The sequence below is a fragment of the Colletotrichum graminicola genome (genome assembly GCF_000149035.1).
Source record: "Colletotrichum graminicola M1.001 genomic scaffold supercont1.48, whole genome shotgun sequence".
Taxonomy (NCBI): Eukaryota; Fungi; Ascomycota; class Sordariomycetes; order Glomerellales; family Glomerellaceae; genus Colletotrichum; species Colletotrichum graminicola.
In genome coordinates, this window is record NW_007361052.1 from 317012 (window position 1) to 333605 (window position 16594).

The 16594-nt window shown below is 50.0% G+C and overlaps 8 protein-coding genes and 1 non-coding gene across 9 annotated transcripts; 6 read left to right on the forward strand and 3 right to left on the reverse strand.

Annotated features, from left to right (window-relative positions):
* Positions 1–1040: 1040 nt before the first annotated feature.
* On the reverse strand, positions 1041–2738 carry GLRG_09437 (uncharacterized protein; the record flags this gene model as incomplete). Its single annotated transcript, XM_008100122.1, has 5 exons — positions 1041–1584; positions 1650–1990; positions 2061–2348; positions 2408–2548; positions 2601–2738. 5 exons carry the CDS (start codon positions 2736–2738, stop codon positions 1041–1043), a joined length of 1452 nt encoding a protein of 483 aa, XP_008098313.1.
* Positions 2739–4067: 1329 nt separating this feature from the next.
* GLRG_13232 lies at positions 4068–4159 on the forward strand. The gene has a single exon. It is a non-coding gene; the product is annotated as a tRNA-Ser (tRNA).
* Positions 4160–4548: 389 nt separating this feature from the next.
* GLRG_09438 (acetyltransferase) lies at positions 4549–5226 on the forward strand (the record flags this gene model as incomplete). Its single annotated transcript, XM_008100123.1, has 1 exon — positions 4549–5226. The coding sequence occupies one exon, from the start codon at positions 4549–4551 to the stop codon at positions 5224–5226; it is 678 nt and encodes a 225-aa protein (XP_008098314.1).
* Positions 5227–5986: 760 nt separating this feature from the next.
* On the forward strand, positions 5987–6483 carry GLRG_09439 (uncharacterized protein; the record flags this gene model as incomplete). Its single annotated transcript, XM_008100124.1, has 2 exons — positions 5987–6300; positions 6342–6483. 2 exons carry the CDS (start codon positions 5987–5989, stop codon positions 6481–6483), a joined length of 456 nt encoding a protein of 151 aa, XP_008098315.1.
* A 1226-nt stretch (positions 6484–7709) lies between these two features.
* GLRG_09440 (SCP-like extracellular protein) lies at positions 7710–8321 on the forward strand (the record flags this gene model as incomplete). Its single annotated transcript, XM_008100125.1, has 1 exon — positions 7710–8321. The coding sequence occupies one exon, from the start codon at positions 7710–7712 to the stop codon at positions 8319–8321; it is 612 nt and encodes a 203-aa protein (XP_008098316.1).
* Positions 8322–9180: 859 nt separating this feature from the next.
* GLRG_09441 (uncharacterized protein) lies at positions 9181–9977 on the forward strand (the record flags this gene model as incomplete). Its single annotated transcript, XM_008100126.1, has 2 exons — positions 9181–9292; positions 9352–9977. 2 exons carry the CDS (start codon positions 9181–9183, stop codon positions 9975–9977), a joined length of 738 nt encoding a protein of 245 aa, XP_008098317.1.
* Positions 9978–10447: 470 nt separating this feature from the next.
* GLRG_09442 (uncharacterized protein) lies at positions 10448–11125 on the reverse strand (the record flags this gene model as incomplete). The annotated part of the gene is made up of 1 exon (XM_008100127.1): positions 10448–11125. The coding sequence occupies one exon, from the start codon at positions 11123–11125 to the stop codon at positions 10448–10450; it is 678 nt and encodes a 225-aa protein (XP_008098318.1).
* A 685-nt stretch (positions 11126–11810) lies between these two features.
* On the reverse strand, positions 11811–12402 carry GLRG_09443 (uncharacterized protein; the record flags this gene model as incomplete). Its single annotated transcript, XM_008100128.1, has 2 exons — positions 11811–11840; positions 11896–12402. The coding sequence occupies 2 exons, from the start codon at positions 12400–12402 to the stop codon at positions 11811–11813; spliced, it is 537 nt and encodes a 178-aa protein (XP_008098319.1).
* Positions 12403–13628: 1226 nt separating this feature from the next.
* On the forward strand, positions 13629–14431 carry GLRG_09444 (uncharacterized protein; the record flags this gene model as incomplete). Its single annotated transcript, XM_008100129.1, has 2 exons — positions 13629–13649; positions 13673–14431. 2 exons carry the CDS (start codon positions 13629–13631, stop codon positions 14429–14431), a joined length of 780 nt encoding a protein of 259 aa, XP_008098320.1.
* Between the last annotated feature and the right edge of the window lie 2163 nt (positions 14432–16594).

Below are 16594 nucleotides of genomic sequence, written 5' to 3' on the forward strand. Positions count from 1 at the left end.
CTTGGCATTAGATAAACTTAAACACTTCAACCAAAGCCAGGTCAACTTGTACTTGCCCTAAATGTCGTTAAAATAGCCTTGGCTAATACAGTTTGACTTGGTGAACACTCGGTAATGCATGTAAGCTTCACCAATCTAGGTAATCGAGCATTCAATGGTTCAGAAGGCCACCTTCAACCTAATGAACGAAACGCGCACCGGGATACTGGCATATGATTGTTTTGAAAATAACACTTCGGCAATACCAAATCTTCTGAGAAATTCTGGTATTATATCTATTCCAAAGATACTTGCATCATTAGTTCTTGCAAGTCGCCGGTCTGTCTTTTGTACTGTGCCACAGGGCGGGACACCATGAGAACGGGGGTCGACCTTGATGCAGTACCGAGCCTGCCATGGGAACCTCAGCTAAGCTTTAAAATTATCAATTTCCGGGAGATTCCGTACCGAAGCAGAAGCAGTGTTAATGAATTCCATTGTCTGACAGAAGAGAATGTCAGCACTATTCTATTTCACGTTGTCGTATAGTCCAAAGCAGTGCTAGCAGCCTACTTGCACACATGCAGCTGGAGAAAGATTCATTCTCAAGTGCCCAGTGTTTAGCATCCTCACATTTTCGTCCCAAAATTTTCGAATCCCTAATTTTCATAATTGTTCATGGTAATTTAATTGCCGTGGCTGATGGTTCATCGCAAAGTGAGGTCAGGTGAGGGGGCACTTTCATACCATGCATCAATGATGATATCAACCGAACTGCACAGTGTGTAGGTGGAACTCAAGGTGGAACTCGTTGTGAGATAGAACCCATATTGTCAATGATAATACCATTAACATTTGCCTGAAATGTTTTGGACGCCGACGAGTGCGGAACATTGCGGACTAGAATTAGTGAAGAGGCCTGAAGATAAAAAGTTTGCATTGTATGTAATATACTATATACCGAGAACTAAACCGTTTTCCCCATTGCTTTCCCCCATCAGTACTCCTCTGTCTCAACAGTTATCGTTTCCAATTATTTGGCGTACTACGGCTATGAGAGTTCACCACGGCCACCACCATGGGTTCGACCGCTTCACAACCCAAACGCCGCGTTCGATGGTGTTGATGACGACGTACCCGCTCTTGAAGTACGGGTAGTGGCTCCAGGTACCAGTGTAGTTGTTGGCGCCGCCGCCAGGCTCGTTGTCATCCTCGGGAAAGATGTCAAAGTAGGCGATCTCCTTGACGTGCTTGGCCGTCGGGTCCCAGCGAACGGACGAGACGTCCAGAATGCGGAGACCGGCGCCATAATTGCTCTGGTACGCCAGGCCGCGGTGAATGAACTGGTTGTGGTCGACACTGCGAACGGTGCCCTTGAAGATGCCGCTCTGCTTCGGCTTCTGAAGGGACCGAATGTCCCAGAAGTACGTCACCGGGAAGCCATCGGCGGCAGGGCCCGTCCTGTTCCGCTCGTCGATCTCATCATCGAGAACGAGGAAATCCTGCCAGTTGGGGTCGAACACCCAGCCTTGATGAGTATAGGTCGCGCCCTCGTAACTGGTACGAGAGATGATGTTGGTGGAGTTCTTATCGGTGACATCGTAGCTACCACGGCGGTTAGTCCATCCCGGAGGGAACAGATAGGGTGTGGAAGACCGCGGGAAACGAACATGGTTAAGGTATCCTCGTTGTATCCGTAGCAGATATCACGCCCCCAGTACTTCACATCGGGTCCGCGGTAGACGATGCATTGAGCGTCATGGACGTAGCCGTCGCCGGCAGCACATCCCAGGTAGACGGGGTTGGCAATGTCTGCAAGGTGAAGGAACTGCAGACCAGAGTCGCACGGTAGGTTACGACGAGGCTGGGCACCGACAGCAACGGCATAGCCCTTCTCCTCGTTGACGACGACATTATGACTGCGGCCCAGGGGAAGGGCCTCAATCCAGTGCGCTGTCAAGTCCTTCTCGTTGGAGAAGATGACTGGGTTCTTAGGGTCAATCTCGAGAAGCTTTATCCGCGTCAGCTCATTCCAATTTCCCAAACGCTGCGGCCTGGGGATATTGGTGGTGAATTCTAACCTTGCGCAAGTCAAAGAACTGGATACCGTGCCCAGGAGCTTCGCTGCCAACAACCAGGTAGTTCTTGTACGTCTTGATCTCGCGCCACCTGCTCGGCTCGGAGTAGTACGGCAAGGTGCCGAGGTAGACCAGCTTGCCATTCTTGGTGATCTCTGCAAAGGCGGTGCCATCTAGCTGACCGATGGCGAAAAACTCTCTGCCATCGGGAGCCGTCCAACCCCAGGAGCCCGAGCCTCGGCCGGTAGAGTTACCGAAAGCCGCATGAGGCTGGAAGTCGTAAAGGTCGATCTGGCAGGTGTAAGCCGATGTTCCATCCCAAGATTGACCCAACCAAAGATAATACTAACATCCTTGCATTTGAACGTTTGGAGAGGGTCGCCCTTGACGAGCTCCACCTTGCCGTCTTTGCAAGCAATATAGTCCTTGACGCGTCCTGTCCATTGAGCGGAGTCAAACTTCCCGTCGGCCTCGGCTTCTTCCCATTGGGCCTATGCGACGTTAGCCATTGAACGGATGGGTTGGCTCGACTGTTCGATATACAATCTTGTAGTCCATGTTCTCCTGATGGGCGGCGCCACTGTCATACCAAGCTGAGAGATCGGCGTTGGGCTCCAGTTCCCTAGTATTGGAGACCCCCGAGAGGACGCCCATCGCAAGAGCCAAGTGTACGGTTTTCATGTTATTAATGGGTGATTGGACGCAGATACAGCCAGAAGTCGGACCCTGAATGCAGGGCAACACGGAGCACAGCAAGACTTTTCGAGGATGAACCAAAAGACAGGGCCTTCCTCTTGTACTCGCATTGCCCGTATGCATGCCCCGAGCCAAGAATTGCGATATTTATTGCACGTCGCAAAAGTTCCAGAATGCAGTGGTCCGCGGGGTTGCAACAGGCCTGCATGGGACGCCTCAGCGCCTATCATCATCGTGCAGGACGTGCAGAGACCAGGCGATGGCGACAATGTCGTTCGAATAAGGCCATTTTAGAGGGTAGTCTATCGGTGACTAGAGCACTCTAGCGGTTCTTTGATGCTGAGGATCGACTGACGGACCTTCTCTGAACTTGGTTTGCTTAGATGAAAGGGGAAGGTGATTACGATGTCGCAAGCCCTTGGCACTATTTGTCAACCATCGTAGAGCTTTTGGACAGAGAGACTTTGAGAGTTCTGCCTTTTTGATTCGTTGTGCTGTCGTGGCTGGTCAAAGTACCTCTGCTGTCACCGGATCTTGTCGTGCCAAGTATGAGCGGCCCAGAGGTAAATGGGTGCAGTATGCACTGTCAGCCAGAACAAAGAGCAATGGTACTGCAGGTGACGATGTCACAATCCACAGAGCTAGCTAGTCATGTAACCATCGGCTGGACAGTCGCAATGTATTTCTAAGCTGGGCAGGGGCCGCGATAGCTTCAGGGTGACCCCGGCCTATCAGACGACTGTTTAATTTTGCTTAGTCCTCTTGGAAACAATCACGGTGTGGTTGTTCGAAGCCCCCATAGTTGTAGCTGGTCTTCATGACTTGGTAAAGACTGTCTCGGTAGGGTCGTATACATGCAGTACACGCGTAGTGGTAGGATAGAGCGTGAATGATTGATTGCGGGCGGTTTACGGATACTATTGATCAAGCTGCCCTATTACTCCGCAGCCGAGAACAGCCGAAATATACCTACGCTTGCCGATGCATTGCTTGGGACTCTGAGGATGAAACGACGTGCCGCTTAAGCTTAGGCTTTAGGCTAAGTGCAGCCAAGCTCCACATGTCTTCTTCTAGAGGCAGATATTTGTCTGCCTTATTGCATACAGGCTTACGGCTACAACTGGCCTGATATAACTGTCTCTAGTATGTTACAGGGAAGGAATAGAGATAACACAACCTGAGACGGCAACGTGATATGCCATGCAACATCTCCAGGCCTCGGGACTCCCTATTCTTGCAGACCAAACTCCCACTTTGGCACCACCAAGTATGGAGTATAAAATTTCATACCAACACTTTCGTTCACCCAACCAGGGCAGAGTGCCAGAGTGGTTAATGGGTGTGACTCGAATTCGAATCGCAATCACATGGCTTCGGCCGCATGAGTTCAAATCTCATCTCTGTCGCAAATAGAATCTCTTTACACTTTTTGATACATATCGTTTGTTTGTTTGTATTCTTCTTTCAATCATGTTTTTTTCCCACTTATGCGCCATTGTTGCTGCTGCCGCGTGGCATCGGCTAAGTAATAATAGCCAACATCAATTCCCGGCGCAACTGACTGCCAAAAGAAGAAGTTGTATGCGCCACTCCTGCATCGTAAACAGAAAATGGCGCGTTATTATGCATGTCTATAATGATGGAGCAGACCATACCTATATATTCCAGCTTGACATTTCTAACCGAGACAATGTCTCAATTTTTGAACTGCAAATTTCAGCACAACGTTTGTCGAGGCGGCACAAATCTCACTTCAACAAACCCCCCCGACGACCAGGATCGGATTGGTCCGATCATGCCCCTTAACCTGCGATTTGCTACGCCGGCCGACGGCCCGGCCCTCGCCGCCATCTACCACTCAGCGTTCCACGACAGCCCGGTGGCGACAAATTGTTTCCCTTCGAGCTCTCAAGCATGCCGCCAGTTCCTCACCGCGGCCTTTACCGGGGAGATAGGCAACCCGCGGTTCCAGTGGCTCGTCGTCACAGACTCAGACTTCAAGGACGACCCCGACCTGCCCATTGCCTGCGCAAAATGGGTATATCCGGCCAAAGACGGTGAGCACAACGTCGAGCCAATGCCCCCGAAAGAAATCTGGCCAAAGGAGGGTAACCCGGAGTTCGCCGACTGCTTCTTCGGCACCCTCGGGAGAAAACATGCCGAGATCATTGGCGAGGTCCGTCACTATTATCTGGAGCTCATCATTTGCCGAAGGGAGCACCAGGGCAAGGGCGCCGCCACTCCTCTGATGAAATGGGGCTGCTCGAGAGCGGATGAGGACGGCAGGCTGGTGTTTCTGGAGGCAATGGCCGCAGCCAAGCCCATCTATGAAAAATACGGATTCCATACTGTTGATCGCCAGGACATGACGGCACCGGACGGAGCAGTGGTATCACAATTCTTCATGCTCAGAGAAGGCAAGGCTGCCGGGGAGTTCAAAAGTATAATGGACAAGCTAGGCAAGTCGGAATAGGTGTATGAATTCGAGATTCATGTTGGGGATTTTGCCTGCACGGGGCGCGGTGCATCATGCAAGGCAATCAGATAAAAGATTTCCAAAAACTACAACATCTTGTAGGAACCGTAGAGAAGACATACTACTAGAAAGTGCCGTCACCTAGTGGCATGCATACATGTAGCTTGCTTTGCCGTCTTTAGTAGCTCACAATGGTACACTTGATAAAACTGACGGCAATGCCGAAACTGGCAGGTTCTCATGCGAAAACCCCCATTTTAAGCCCACAGGGTGATACTAGCTAGGTATGAGTACCGGCGACCATTGTGTTGATTTAAGCCTGGAGAGCGTCTTGCGCGGCAAGTTATTGTGACGAAGCTGCCCGTGTCGTCACGGCTGAGCCCAGCTCTACTCCCGTTGGGCCATGTTCGCAGTAAGAGGCCCAAGCTCAACTCACTCGGGGATCCTTGTGAGATGTACGGAGTACCGAGTTATGAAATTTGAAGGGCAATGAACGTCACATACCACGAAGACCTAAAGCATTGTGGCTCAGGCTCATTTGGTTGTATTTTTTTGCTGACTATCACAGAGCTATATTGGTCACATATCAAGTGGTAGCGTCACTGAACGGACGTCCGCTTCATCCGATCCTATGGAAGTGTCATAAATTATAAAGCATGGTATGACGGCGGAGGTCAAAGGCCGAGAGAAGTAGGTAGATATATTGACCTGTGCAGAAAATATACAGCTCCAAAAGACATATGAACCATCTACCTACATGTCATTCGCTGCCCTGAACCTCAAACTATACTACGCTGGCATGAACTTCGTCCTGCTCGAGCGGAGGACAAACATCATCGAGGACTTCGGCGCGAGCTTGGTGCTCTCGCCCCCGAGCCTGCGCATCCTTTACCATTTCGGCATTTTCGACAAAGTCGCCGAGATGAGCGCTGAGCTGTTCGACAACAAGAAAGGCCTTCACAATGGACGGACATGTGTTCAAGTCTACCAGGTTGTTGTTCGACGTCTTACTTCAACAGTGCGTTTCCCTTCTTCATCGCATCCCGGTGGCTTGGCTTGGCTCCCGGGCATGTGCGTAACGTGCCCGCTTACGCGTCCTGCCACATGTGTAGCCACGGCTCGAGCATTCGCAAGTTCCACAGGGCGCATCTCATCCAGACAACGTACAAAAACGACCGCCAAGGCGCGCTATCATACGGGAAAGAAGATTGCGTTCATTGGGTCTACAGATACCGAGGCGGTGGTCACCTGTGAAGACGGTACATCCTACCCGGGTACTGTCGTTCCCGATGCTGACGCCGTGTACTCCACGACCCGCCGCCAGATGCTCCCTGGGGCTGTTTCCTGTAAAACAAGCCCGGCGTTTCGGGCATTGCATGATTTTCTGTAAAGACTCGATAGACATTCTCACTTCCTTCTCATTTGGCCGGTCAAAAACACAGTATTACGACGTCAGTTGGTGGCACGACGGTGTGTGTTCAGATGTAGCCCAGAACTATCCTTCTAGAATAGTAGGTCTTCAACAAGAGATCAAACTTTGGCTCTCGACCTCACACAGGATGGCGAGACAGGCTCGGAACCATTTTCGACCTATTGTTGGCCTAATATTGGACGGCAGAGATGCGGTCCATTGTAGCAGTTGAGCCAAGGGCCGTGCGTGCTTATTAAAATCACTTGCGGAGCAGAGTCCATCAAAGTTGACGGTTACTTGATTAGGGTCTGTACAGCTACGATGATCGGCTCCTGAGTTGTGTCCAGACTACCGGGGGCTGACGCATATTCGATCTAGTTGGTTTACGCCAAGATAGTACTTAACTATATCCGTTTCTTTCAGCGCAGGTGCGTTGTGTTATCGTCATGTATAACGCTTATCGTCCGCATTCTGCCCACGCCCAAGCTGACGACAGCATATCCAAAGCGAACATGGAATCATACTGGACACGCAGCACGCCTATTTAACACATCATAGCTCACACCTTGGTATGAAGCAGACTTTGTAAGGATTGTGATAATGGACACAGTTGCCGAATTCACGGTGTCAGTGATCAGCATAGGCATAAAACTGCGCCGCCGCCACCACGATTGCCCGAGGGCTCCGGAAGAACAGCCCCAAGAAACTTGGGACGCTGCAAAGGCACAGAGGAGCACAGCCAATTGGCCCGGCACGTAGGTGGACTGCTGTCAACGTCATGCAGTGAGCCTTGGAACCCCCCCTCACAAGACCGGCATGCGTCATCTCACGGACTGACAACACAGTTAACTGGCTAGGACTCGTGGTCAGGAGGGGTTTTCGTTGACCAAACCATTAAAGAATTTGTATCCTGCTTGGTGCCTCGAGGTCATGCCTCTATTTTATCATATAATCCCAGTGACTTCTGACTCGTCAATGGAGTGTTGCAATCGTTCATCTCAGCCTTTGGCCACAACGGGCAGAATTTGACAAGTTAATCACTGAAACCGACCTGACAACGCCTTACGCCATGCATCTCACCAACATTGCCGTACTATTCCTTGCCACCTGGCTCGCGGCGGCCCAGACTGTAGTGACAATAACACAGGGGCCACCAAGCCCGACCGCGGAGCCGGAATGGACATCGGACGACACCTTCACGTCGGCGGTCCTCAATAGCACAAACACATACCGTAAGCAGCACAACGCCTCTGACATGAGCTGGAACGACACACTCGCTGGCTTCGCGGCCGACTACCTCGACGACATGCCGGGCGACAGCTGCGACTTTGAGCACTCTGGCGGACCCTACGGCGAGAACCTAGCCAAGGGGTACCACAACGCAACGCGCAGCGTCGAGGCGTGGGGCGACGAGCGCGATGACTACAATTTCCATAGGGGAGAGTTCGACGAGGAGACGGGCCATTTCACGCAGCTCGTGTGGAAGAATACCACAGACGTCGGTTGCGACCGCAAGTTGTGCGACGACGGGCAGTGGTATCTTGTGTGCGAATACTGGCCGAGGGGTAACATCATTGGCCAGTTCGTAGAACAGGTGCAAGAAGAGTCATTCGGGGCAAGCTCTGCTCCCGGTATACCACTCGGAGTTGTTGTGATAGTATCGTGCTGGATGTTGGCTTGAGGAAAACAAGACGTTTATCGTTCGTTTGGTCCTCGAGGGCGGCAGCCAGATTCTTGGGCGAAAGCACCGGTGTGTCCTGATCGACCCCTGTACTCTTCCTACAAGTGCTTGCATCCAATTCAGCTGGCCCCGGGCCATCGATCAATATACATCACTTCCTGACAGTATGTTGATGATGCACTCTTGCTCACCACATGAAGGAAGGAGGACGGAATCTACCCCAACTACGGCAACCCATGCCGTCCGATCCTTGGATCAGAGATATTCTACCCGAGCACTCCACCTGCAGAATCCTCATTTGTGGCAACACCAGCGTGGGAAATCTACCCTTCTCAACAAGGTCTTCGGTTTCTCAATGGTAAGGCCAATTCATCACGTCATCCAAGAAGCTTGCTCATATTGCATTCAGACCCAAGAAAACTCGGATCAGAGAGGCCAACACAACATTGAAGAGGGATTCGAATCGGACCAACACCATGGTATCATCATTCATGATTCAGAAGGCTTCCAAGCTGGTAATAAAAGGGAAATCGCGGTGTTCAAGAAATTCCTCAAGAAACGGGCCGACAGTAAAGATTTACGAGACAACTTCATGCGGTTTGGTATGTGATGGCCCTCACTCCTCAACGCTCGATGCGTCCAATGACATGCTGCTACTTATCAGGTTGTGTATCGATACTGACACTGATCGCCCTGTTCAGTCGGCATTAGCCAATGTCCTTCAAGAAGTAGCTAAGAATATTCCTGGAACCCCGCTTGTAGTCATGGGACCAAGAAGGACAAGTTCATCAAATTACGTCGACGAGACATTGAGCCCGGGAAGGCCGAGGACGAGCCAGAGAAGGCGAAGCGCTTCGAAATGGAACTCTTGTCCGGCCGAGAGGCACTTTTCCGAGGAAAGTTCGAGACCGAGCCTGAGACTGCTGTTATTTGGCCTCAGCTGAACGCCAAATTTGCCTTTGTATCACGATGTAAGACCATTCGATGGCAGACAATCTTCCTGATCTATGCTGACTTGTCGACCATATAGATGACCAGGAATCCATCAAAGAGCTCGTACACAAATCGATTGGGTCATTCAGTGATATTGTCACGTCGGAGGCAATGATCGCAGCCCAGATCCCAGACGTCGATGCCAAAATCAACCAGGCTGTGGAGAAGACCTTACGGCTTCTTTGGACAGCGGTGAACGCTGCGTCTTTTGGGGCAGGTTTTGGGCTCACATCGTTTGTAGCCACTCCCTCTATCTCAAAGTATCTTTGCTACGAGATTGCACACGGGTGTTTTGGCATGACTTCGGTAAAGGTGGACGAAATCAACTCGATTCTAAGTCGCCTGGTGTGGGCGAACTTATCATCATTCATGACGCAGGCCCTGGGCCAATTCAGCATCATATGGGGCGGCATAGCGTTCGTGACGGCAACCACCGTAGTGGGTAGCATCCCACTCATCGTTGGAGCGCCGCTTTTAGAGGCTCCTGCAGCGGCACGGATGGTCATCAAATGTGCCTGCGACTTGATACTCATTCTCGATCAAGCCTTCCGAGACGGAGGTAAGAACGTGAGCAAGGAGAGGATTCGGCGAGCCACTACCATGTACACGAGGAACAGTATTTCGGTGGTGGAAGGTGGCGCGCAAGTTATGAAGTCCCAATGAAGACTTGTCCATCAAGATATCAATAGGCTCATACCCCTCGTCTCATCTCTAGCGATGGAAGCGCTTCGGAAGAAGAGCGCAACAGTGGCCATGAGTGCTTATCGAAGCAGAACCGTATCAGACTATCGAGATGGCATTAAAGAGATTTCGGCGAAGTACAGGACTCCGCAATCAGAAGACACAGAAGTGGATAATACCGAGGCCATGTCCATAGGGTCAAGCACCTTGTATTCCGAGTCGGGAACTTTTGACATTCCAGAAGATAAGGAAGAGATCAAACAGTTTTTGGGAGAGATGGACGAGGAAATTGTGGAACCAGATAGGGTTGATATTCGTGTTTATGTGCAAGGTTAATTAATACAAGTGGGAGGGACAACAAGATCAACTCTCCGCGAATCAGAAACAGTAACTTTCGATAATCATTTTGATGTTTTTGGTTTTCTTACGTTATAGCTTCCACATACCAACATTCAATGTTTAGGTATCTGATACTGTGATAAATTCCTCTCGATGTCCTTGAGCGGCTGCACAATACTCCTATAAAATATTTGATTGAAATTCTCTTCGGGCCACTTGCTTGTGTCTTCGTATTTTGCCGAGAAATTTTCACACGAGATGATGACATCGGAGAAGGTGTTATTAATATTGGAGCGGACGTCCGACACGGCCGACTTGATGAATGTCCTGCGGTCTTTCAGTTCCAAGGGCGGCATACTCATCCGTCGTGGTTTAGGAAGCCCTAGCTTCAGAAGAACCTCACCGAGCTTGAGCAACTGCAGAGACCTTTGCTGAGAAGCATTGTCGTCGACTTCAGCGGCAATCGATGGCATCTTTGCTTTCGTGAGGAACCTCACCAGGAATGGCGCAAGGACGTTCTTGGGGGATATGCAAAAGACAACACTGTCTTCCGGACTCGGATCCCGGTCCCGCAGATCGAATCTCAAGACCGCCTCGGCTATGAGTCTGGAAAATCGGATTATCGACAGCTTCTCGCTGCACAATTTGTCGTACTGGCGTTTGAGAGGGCCTTTTCCAAGAATATACGAAAGGCTGATAGGATCGCTGAGCTCGGTGTCGTGAATCGGTCTCTCGTCCTTGGCGAGATAGAAGACATCATGACTGTACCCCCTGGCGTTAGTCATTTTCATGACGACAGTATTGAGTTCATACTGCGCGAGTAGCTCGGGACAGACTGAAAGTTGACTGGGTAACTCGGCACTCCGAGAGGCAGCTGGTTCAGAAATCCTTCGAATGCTTTGACCCGGTCGCGTTTTAGCTACTTTGAAAGGGGGCTCTGCGGGACTCGACGCTGCTCGCCTCTTTTTGGGGTTGTGTTTGAATGCTTCGTTCAGTTGTTGCTGCTCCGTGGCGCATTCCGAGTTAGTCTGTTCATCAACTATTGCTAGCTCTTGGTGCTCCGAGTCGCCCATTTCAGATGAGACGACTCTGTACCATATCAACTGAATCTTCTTCCCTACAGTGGACTTTAAAGCCATATGGCACTGCCACATTGTCCGTGTTGTGCCTGATGGGTCTGGAGATGCGCGGGTGTCTGCCTCTTCTGGTTCAAGGCTGAGATAAGCGGTGTGTAGAGTGTGGCACTGTTCTGGGCAAGCTCTACATAGGCACTGGTAGAGCATGGCTGAGATACGGCCCTCAGTCGAGAGCTTGTCAAGTTCCTTCAGCTCCAGGTCGTTATGCCCAGCATTTGATTTTCTCGAAGATAGGTCGGGTGGAGAAAGTTCTTGGATTAGCTGGAGGGCGGAGTTGTCAAAACGTTCAAATCCAGTGTTAAGGACTTTGAATCCATCTGCAAGAGCTTTCCGGCTGACCTCAGGAGACAATGGGCGGTCCTGATACAATCTGGTGAGTTGAGAGATATCAATGGACACCGGAACCGCATTCTTGACAAACGTACCTCGTGCTTTTGACCGAATCTCGTGATATCGCGAGCAAGATAACTCAATTGAATCCAGAGGTTGTTGAGAGCATCGTCAATCAGGGTACAGACTTCGATGCTCGCGTCTTGCGATGATGTGGCTTCCAACGGTTGGCTGACCAGAACTCTGACCAAACATCCAATGGTATTCAAGCATGAAGCCTTTTGGACTTCGATGTCGAACCGACGGCGTGACTTTTTGGACCTTCGGAAACGCTTTGAGTCGAGTTGACTAAGAACAGCATCATAGGCCCCCTCAACCCGAAAAGAAAACATCTCATAGCGCTGACCATGTTTCTCGAGAGACGGCGACTCAAGCGGCGACAGAGGCAAGCACACATTTTGAGTAGGGCTTTGTGGTTCTGTCGTAAGGCTTGGGGACAACAAAGCAGAACCTGATGGCGACGTGGATGTAATGAGATCAGCGGCGCTGAAAGTGGGCCGCTGAAGAGACGAGCCGGATGATAATCGCTGGTCGTTCTTCATGTCCTGGCTGCTGGAGTTTTCTGCGTGCCGATGTGTTGGCTGATACCAATTGCAAGTCCCACCATTTACGATAATATGGTGGACAGACTTGTTGTCTATCTCGCTCTGGACACCAGTTGGGGCGGTTGTGATGTTTCGGCTCTGGGCGGTTGTCATAACGCTACCTGTACTAATCTCATTCTCATGGGCATAGACGGCTTGAGATCCTTGACTTGATTGCGTAGCCGGAGCTAAGGACATTTTGGGAGACTGAGATAAAGAGATCAAACCAGATTATGGAGTCTATCAAACAACTAAGAGAAAAGCTTGGGGACGATGGATGTAGGTATACCGGTAATGTATATATGATGATGCGAGGAAGGCTTTTGCGAATCTGGGACCCCCACGAAGCTCGGTTACGAACTCAGCGAAATGCCGCCCACAGGTACTGCCTTCCATCCTTACACCATTCGTGCCCGGGAAAAGATACGTGGGACTCAGCCAATCAGATACCCTTTCACGATAGCCTCATTGAACTCGCGAGGGTGGACCGCAAGCCAAGTACACAGTATTCTGTCGCACTAGGCCACAACCATCGGATCACACCCTTTCTTTACATCTGCGGGAGCTGGTGGTTTGCTTGTCACTGGCTCACGGGCAGACTCTCATATTAGTAACTCATCCAAGCATGGGCTGAGCTTACCTCTCCAAGTCCACAGCCTGCTTCCAGTGTTCGACACCTGCATGCATATGCTGCCTGCGTGTCATACTCGGCAGGTGACTCGCCAAATGCGAGCCATTTATCCGGGGAACGGTTCGTGTCTCCGAGCCATCCAGCCAAGTTCTCAGTATACATGTGGTAATCACTCGAGGCATTTACATTCACACGTCGCTACACCATGCCAGTTCAGTTGTAATGCGGCCATCCCTTTTTCCGGTTGCGGGGTTTCTTCCTAGTATTGGGAGCCTCCTCTTGCGTTCTCCCCCGATCATTTTCTCGTGGAATTTACACTTTTCAACCAAGAACACCGTCCTTAAAAACGCCTATCGTTCAGCCTCATAGACTTTAGTGACGAGAAGGACCCAAAAATCAATAATATGGTAGGTCCCAAGGTCCTAACCTCAATGGCGCTGTAGGCTGTAGCCATTAAGATTCTGAAGCTTATCTATGGCTGATGTGTAGGAAGCACTTGGGGCCGCAGCGGCATGCATAGACATCCTCACTCGTTCTGTGGTTCTCCTTGAACATGCTAGAAAGGCCTGGGTGCGTCAGAAGAATGGAGTATCGTAGCTAAATGGCGTTATTGGTGACGTCAAGTCCACTCTCGCCGTTCTTGAGCTTCTGGCGGCTGAGCCAGAACTACGTCAGAACCATGTCAACAAGGCAGCCCATCGGGTGGCAAAGAGCGGCCGGGATCTTTACAGTCTGATCGAAAACTTGAAGGACAAGTCCCAGAATGGTGGTGGGTTCCACAAGTTCATGGATCAGCTCCGACACGGGCCTGGAGAGCAACAGAAGCTTGAAACGTCACGAAGAGAGCTGGGTGAATCCAAGACGACGTTGATCCTCGCTTTGCAAATGGCACAGGTTGGGTTGATCAAATTGATGGGCAAGGGCGATATCATTGTCAATGTTGAGGTTGTCACCAAGGTCGACCAGCGCGTCCAAAGTTGCCCAGGCCTGGAGGAGGGGTTGCGCCTTGCGAAGTTGCTTCCACATCGTGCATGGGAGGATGAAAAGGGAAAGTTGCATCTTACCGACCACGACCTTGCAGATTTGCAGAAACCACCACCTTATTACAAGCTTGCTCCCCTGACTCCAGGTCAGACTCGAAGTGTGGTGCAGTGGAACCATGTCGAAGGCTCTACTTTCTTCGGGGGCGATTTAGGCAGAGACGGCGGGGATGAGACATCAATCCACCATCGTGACGAGCTCATCGTCTCGAACAATGTGGTCAAGAACGGTGGCTTGTTTTTTGGGGGTGGGACATCAGCACAAAACTTGGTTTTTGTTAACAGACACATGAAACTGCCAGGCACAGATGTTTGACGAAGAACCTACCTTGTTTGGTTGCTACCAGCTAGCTATTTTTGTTAACGTCACGTTGTCCCGCGAGTCTCATTGTTCTGTTTCGCAAGAATACATGTTGTCACACGTTCTGTATTGAACAACTTCACATATTCTGAGCTTCAACGAGAGCTTATTGAATTAACCGAGGTTTTGTCTAAAGTCCTTGAATTTCCGCTTAAATTTGGATTCCATAATACGCATTGTCAGACCCGTAGTCTGAGAATCTCAAAAGTTATTTGCCATCCCAATCGAATTGGGGATCGCTTTTCATTTGTTGCATTTGACACATAGAACTGGTCACTTATTAGCTGGCAACAACTTTTCTGTAATTCTCATCACTCACTTAACCCTTCTTTCCAGCAAGCGTTTGTGCTATCGGAAAGCTCAGTCTCTGTAGTTTTCCTATTTCGATCTTCACACTCTCGTGTAGGCTCGTTGGCTTGTCGTCAGGGACTGTGTAATCTGTTGCAACAGAGCCCTCATAACCAGTGCTGGCTATTGTTTCGGCTATATCGTCATCATAATAAACGCTTCGAATGTGACGCTTTCCCTCCCGGATATTTACATCCAGAGTCGCTTTGCTCGCTTCCAGATCATGACTTGACTCCCCGCAACTGTTGATAACTGCATACAGTTAGTACAACATCTCGAGGTCTTGGAAATAGTGTCATATTTTGAAGAAGCTCATCCGATCAGCTTAGGCAATGGGCAAGTAGTCTGAGATTCTGGCTTATGTAGGCTCGCAACATACCTGTATTCTTGGTCAACGCCTCGCCAATACTTACAAGGCATTGAATAACAGCACCGCCGAACACGTTGGGCTCGATTTGATTGAGAAGGTTCAAATCCTCGTCTCTGAACTGGAATTTCCACAGACACAAGCGATCCCGTTCTTCACTCAGAAGAAACCTTGCTATATCCGATGCGTTGTCTTCCGAATAATGTGACTCATAATTCATCGTTCAGGTCTTGAGAGTCTGGTTCTTTCTCTTCGCCAGTATAGTTCTCAAGGCTTTCGGAAGCTGGAAGTTGGGGTTGAAAGGTTAACAACCACGATTCTTGTCGAAGAAGCTGTGACCAAAAGTCCACCACTGAAGCAAAAAGACAAGAAGAGAGGGCTCCTGCGACTGGGGCAAAGTTCTTTGTTGCTTTATCTTCCATGTTGGAGTTGATGAGAAGGGGTTAGAACCTAAGGCGAACCACGAGGCAACCCGGCCGAGAAAGCCGTTGAAGTAAGAAGAATAACGCTGCAAGTCTCAATGTTTGGATCTTGAGGTTCGGGAAGACATGCAATGAGTCTATCTTGCGGTGATGACCAATAATCCATGCGGTATGCTATCATGTCGTCAGGTTTGTGACCCAAGCCCTGCTTCAAGTGGCACGTTCAAGTGACCAACTGATTCATCACGCCATCACTGGATCCGTGTCAAAAGTTCCATGCGCAAGCCAGTAGTCTCATGCGTTTCGTATCTCGGCACATTATAGATAGTCTTCTATTAGTTGTCTAGACGCCTAGCTCCTGCCGGCAAGTCCACAAGCCCATCAGACAACAGCTTGACACTCCATCATCCTCTGACCGACATGCAGCCTCCGCATTAGTACAATCTTTGTAATCTCTATGCATGATGAAAATACCTTCTAAGGTCTAGCGTGAGGAGGTTCGACGCCGGTCAGGTCTTCGGCAAAGACACTGCGGCATATTATGTTGAGCTTTCTGAAGTGAAGGGGTGGAGCCAAGTGATTTCCACCAATGGCCCTGGGATGATAAAGAATATCTAGGAGTGTGTTGAATCAGATACTCATTGTTCTTCTGCTCAGTCAGAGACTGAAGTCTTGTGGCGTCTGCGAGTGTCCCGAAAGGCTGTCTCTTGAAGATGTAGAAACATGCGTAATGGAGCCAACTCACACCGTGGCATGTTTGGCAATAATTATCTACATGATTTATGCATGGTACATAAATCAGTCACTCAGTTGCTCTGTTATTCCTACTATAATGCTGTCTTAGCATCCATGAATCTGGGCTAGACACGATATGAATCTTGTTCCATAGTCTCAAGCGCAAATAGTCATCAATAAAGCTAATTAGTAACGCTAGAATAGAATGTTCGTACTACGCTTGTAAGGATTCAGTTTCTCACGGAA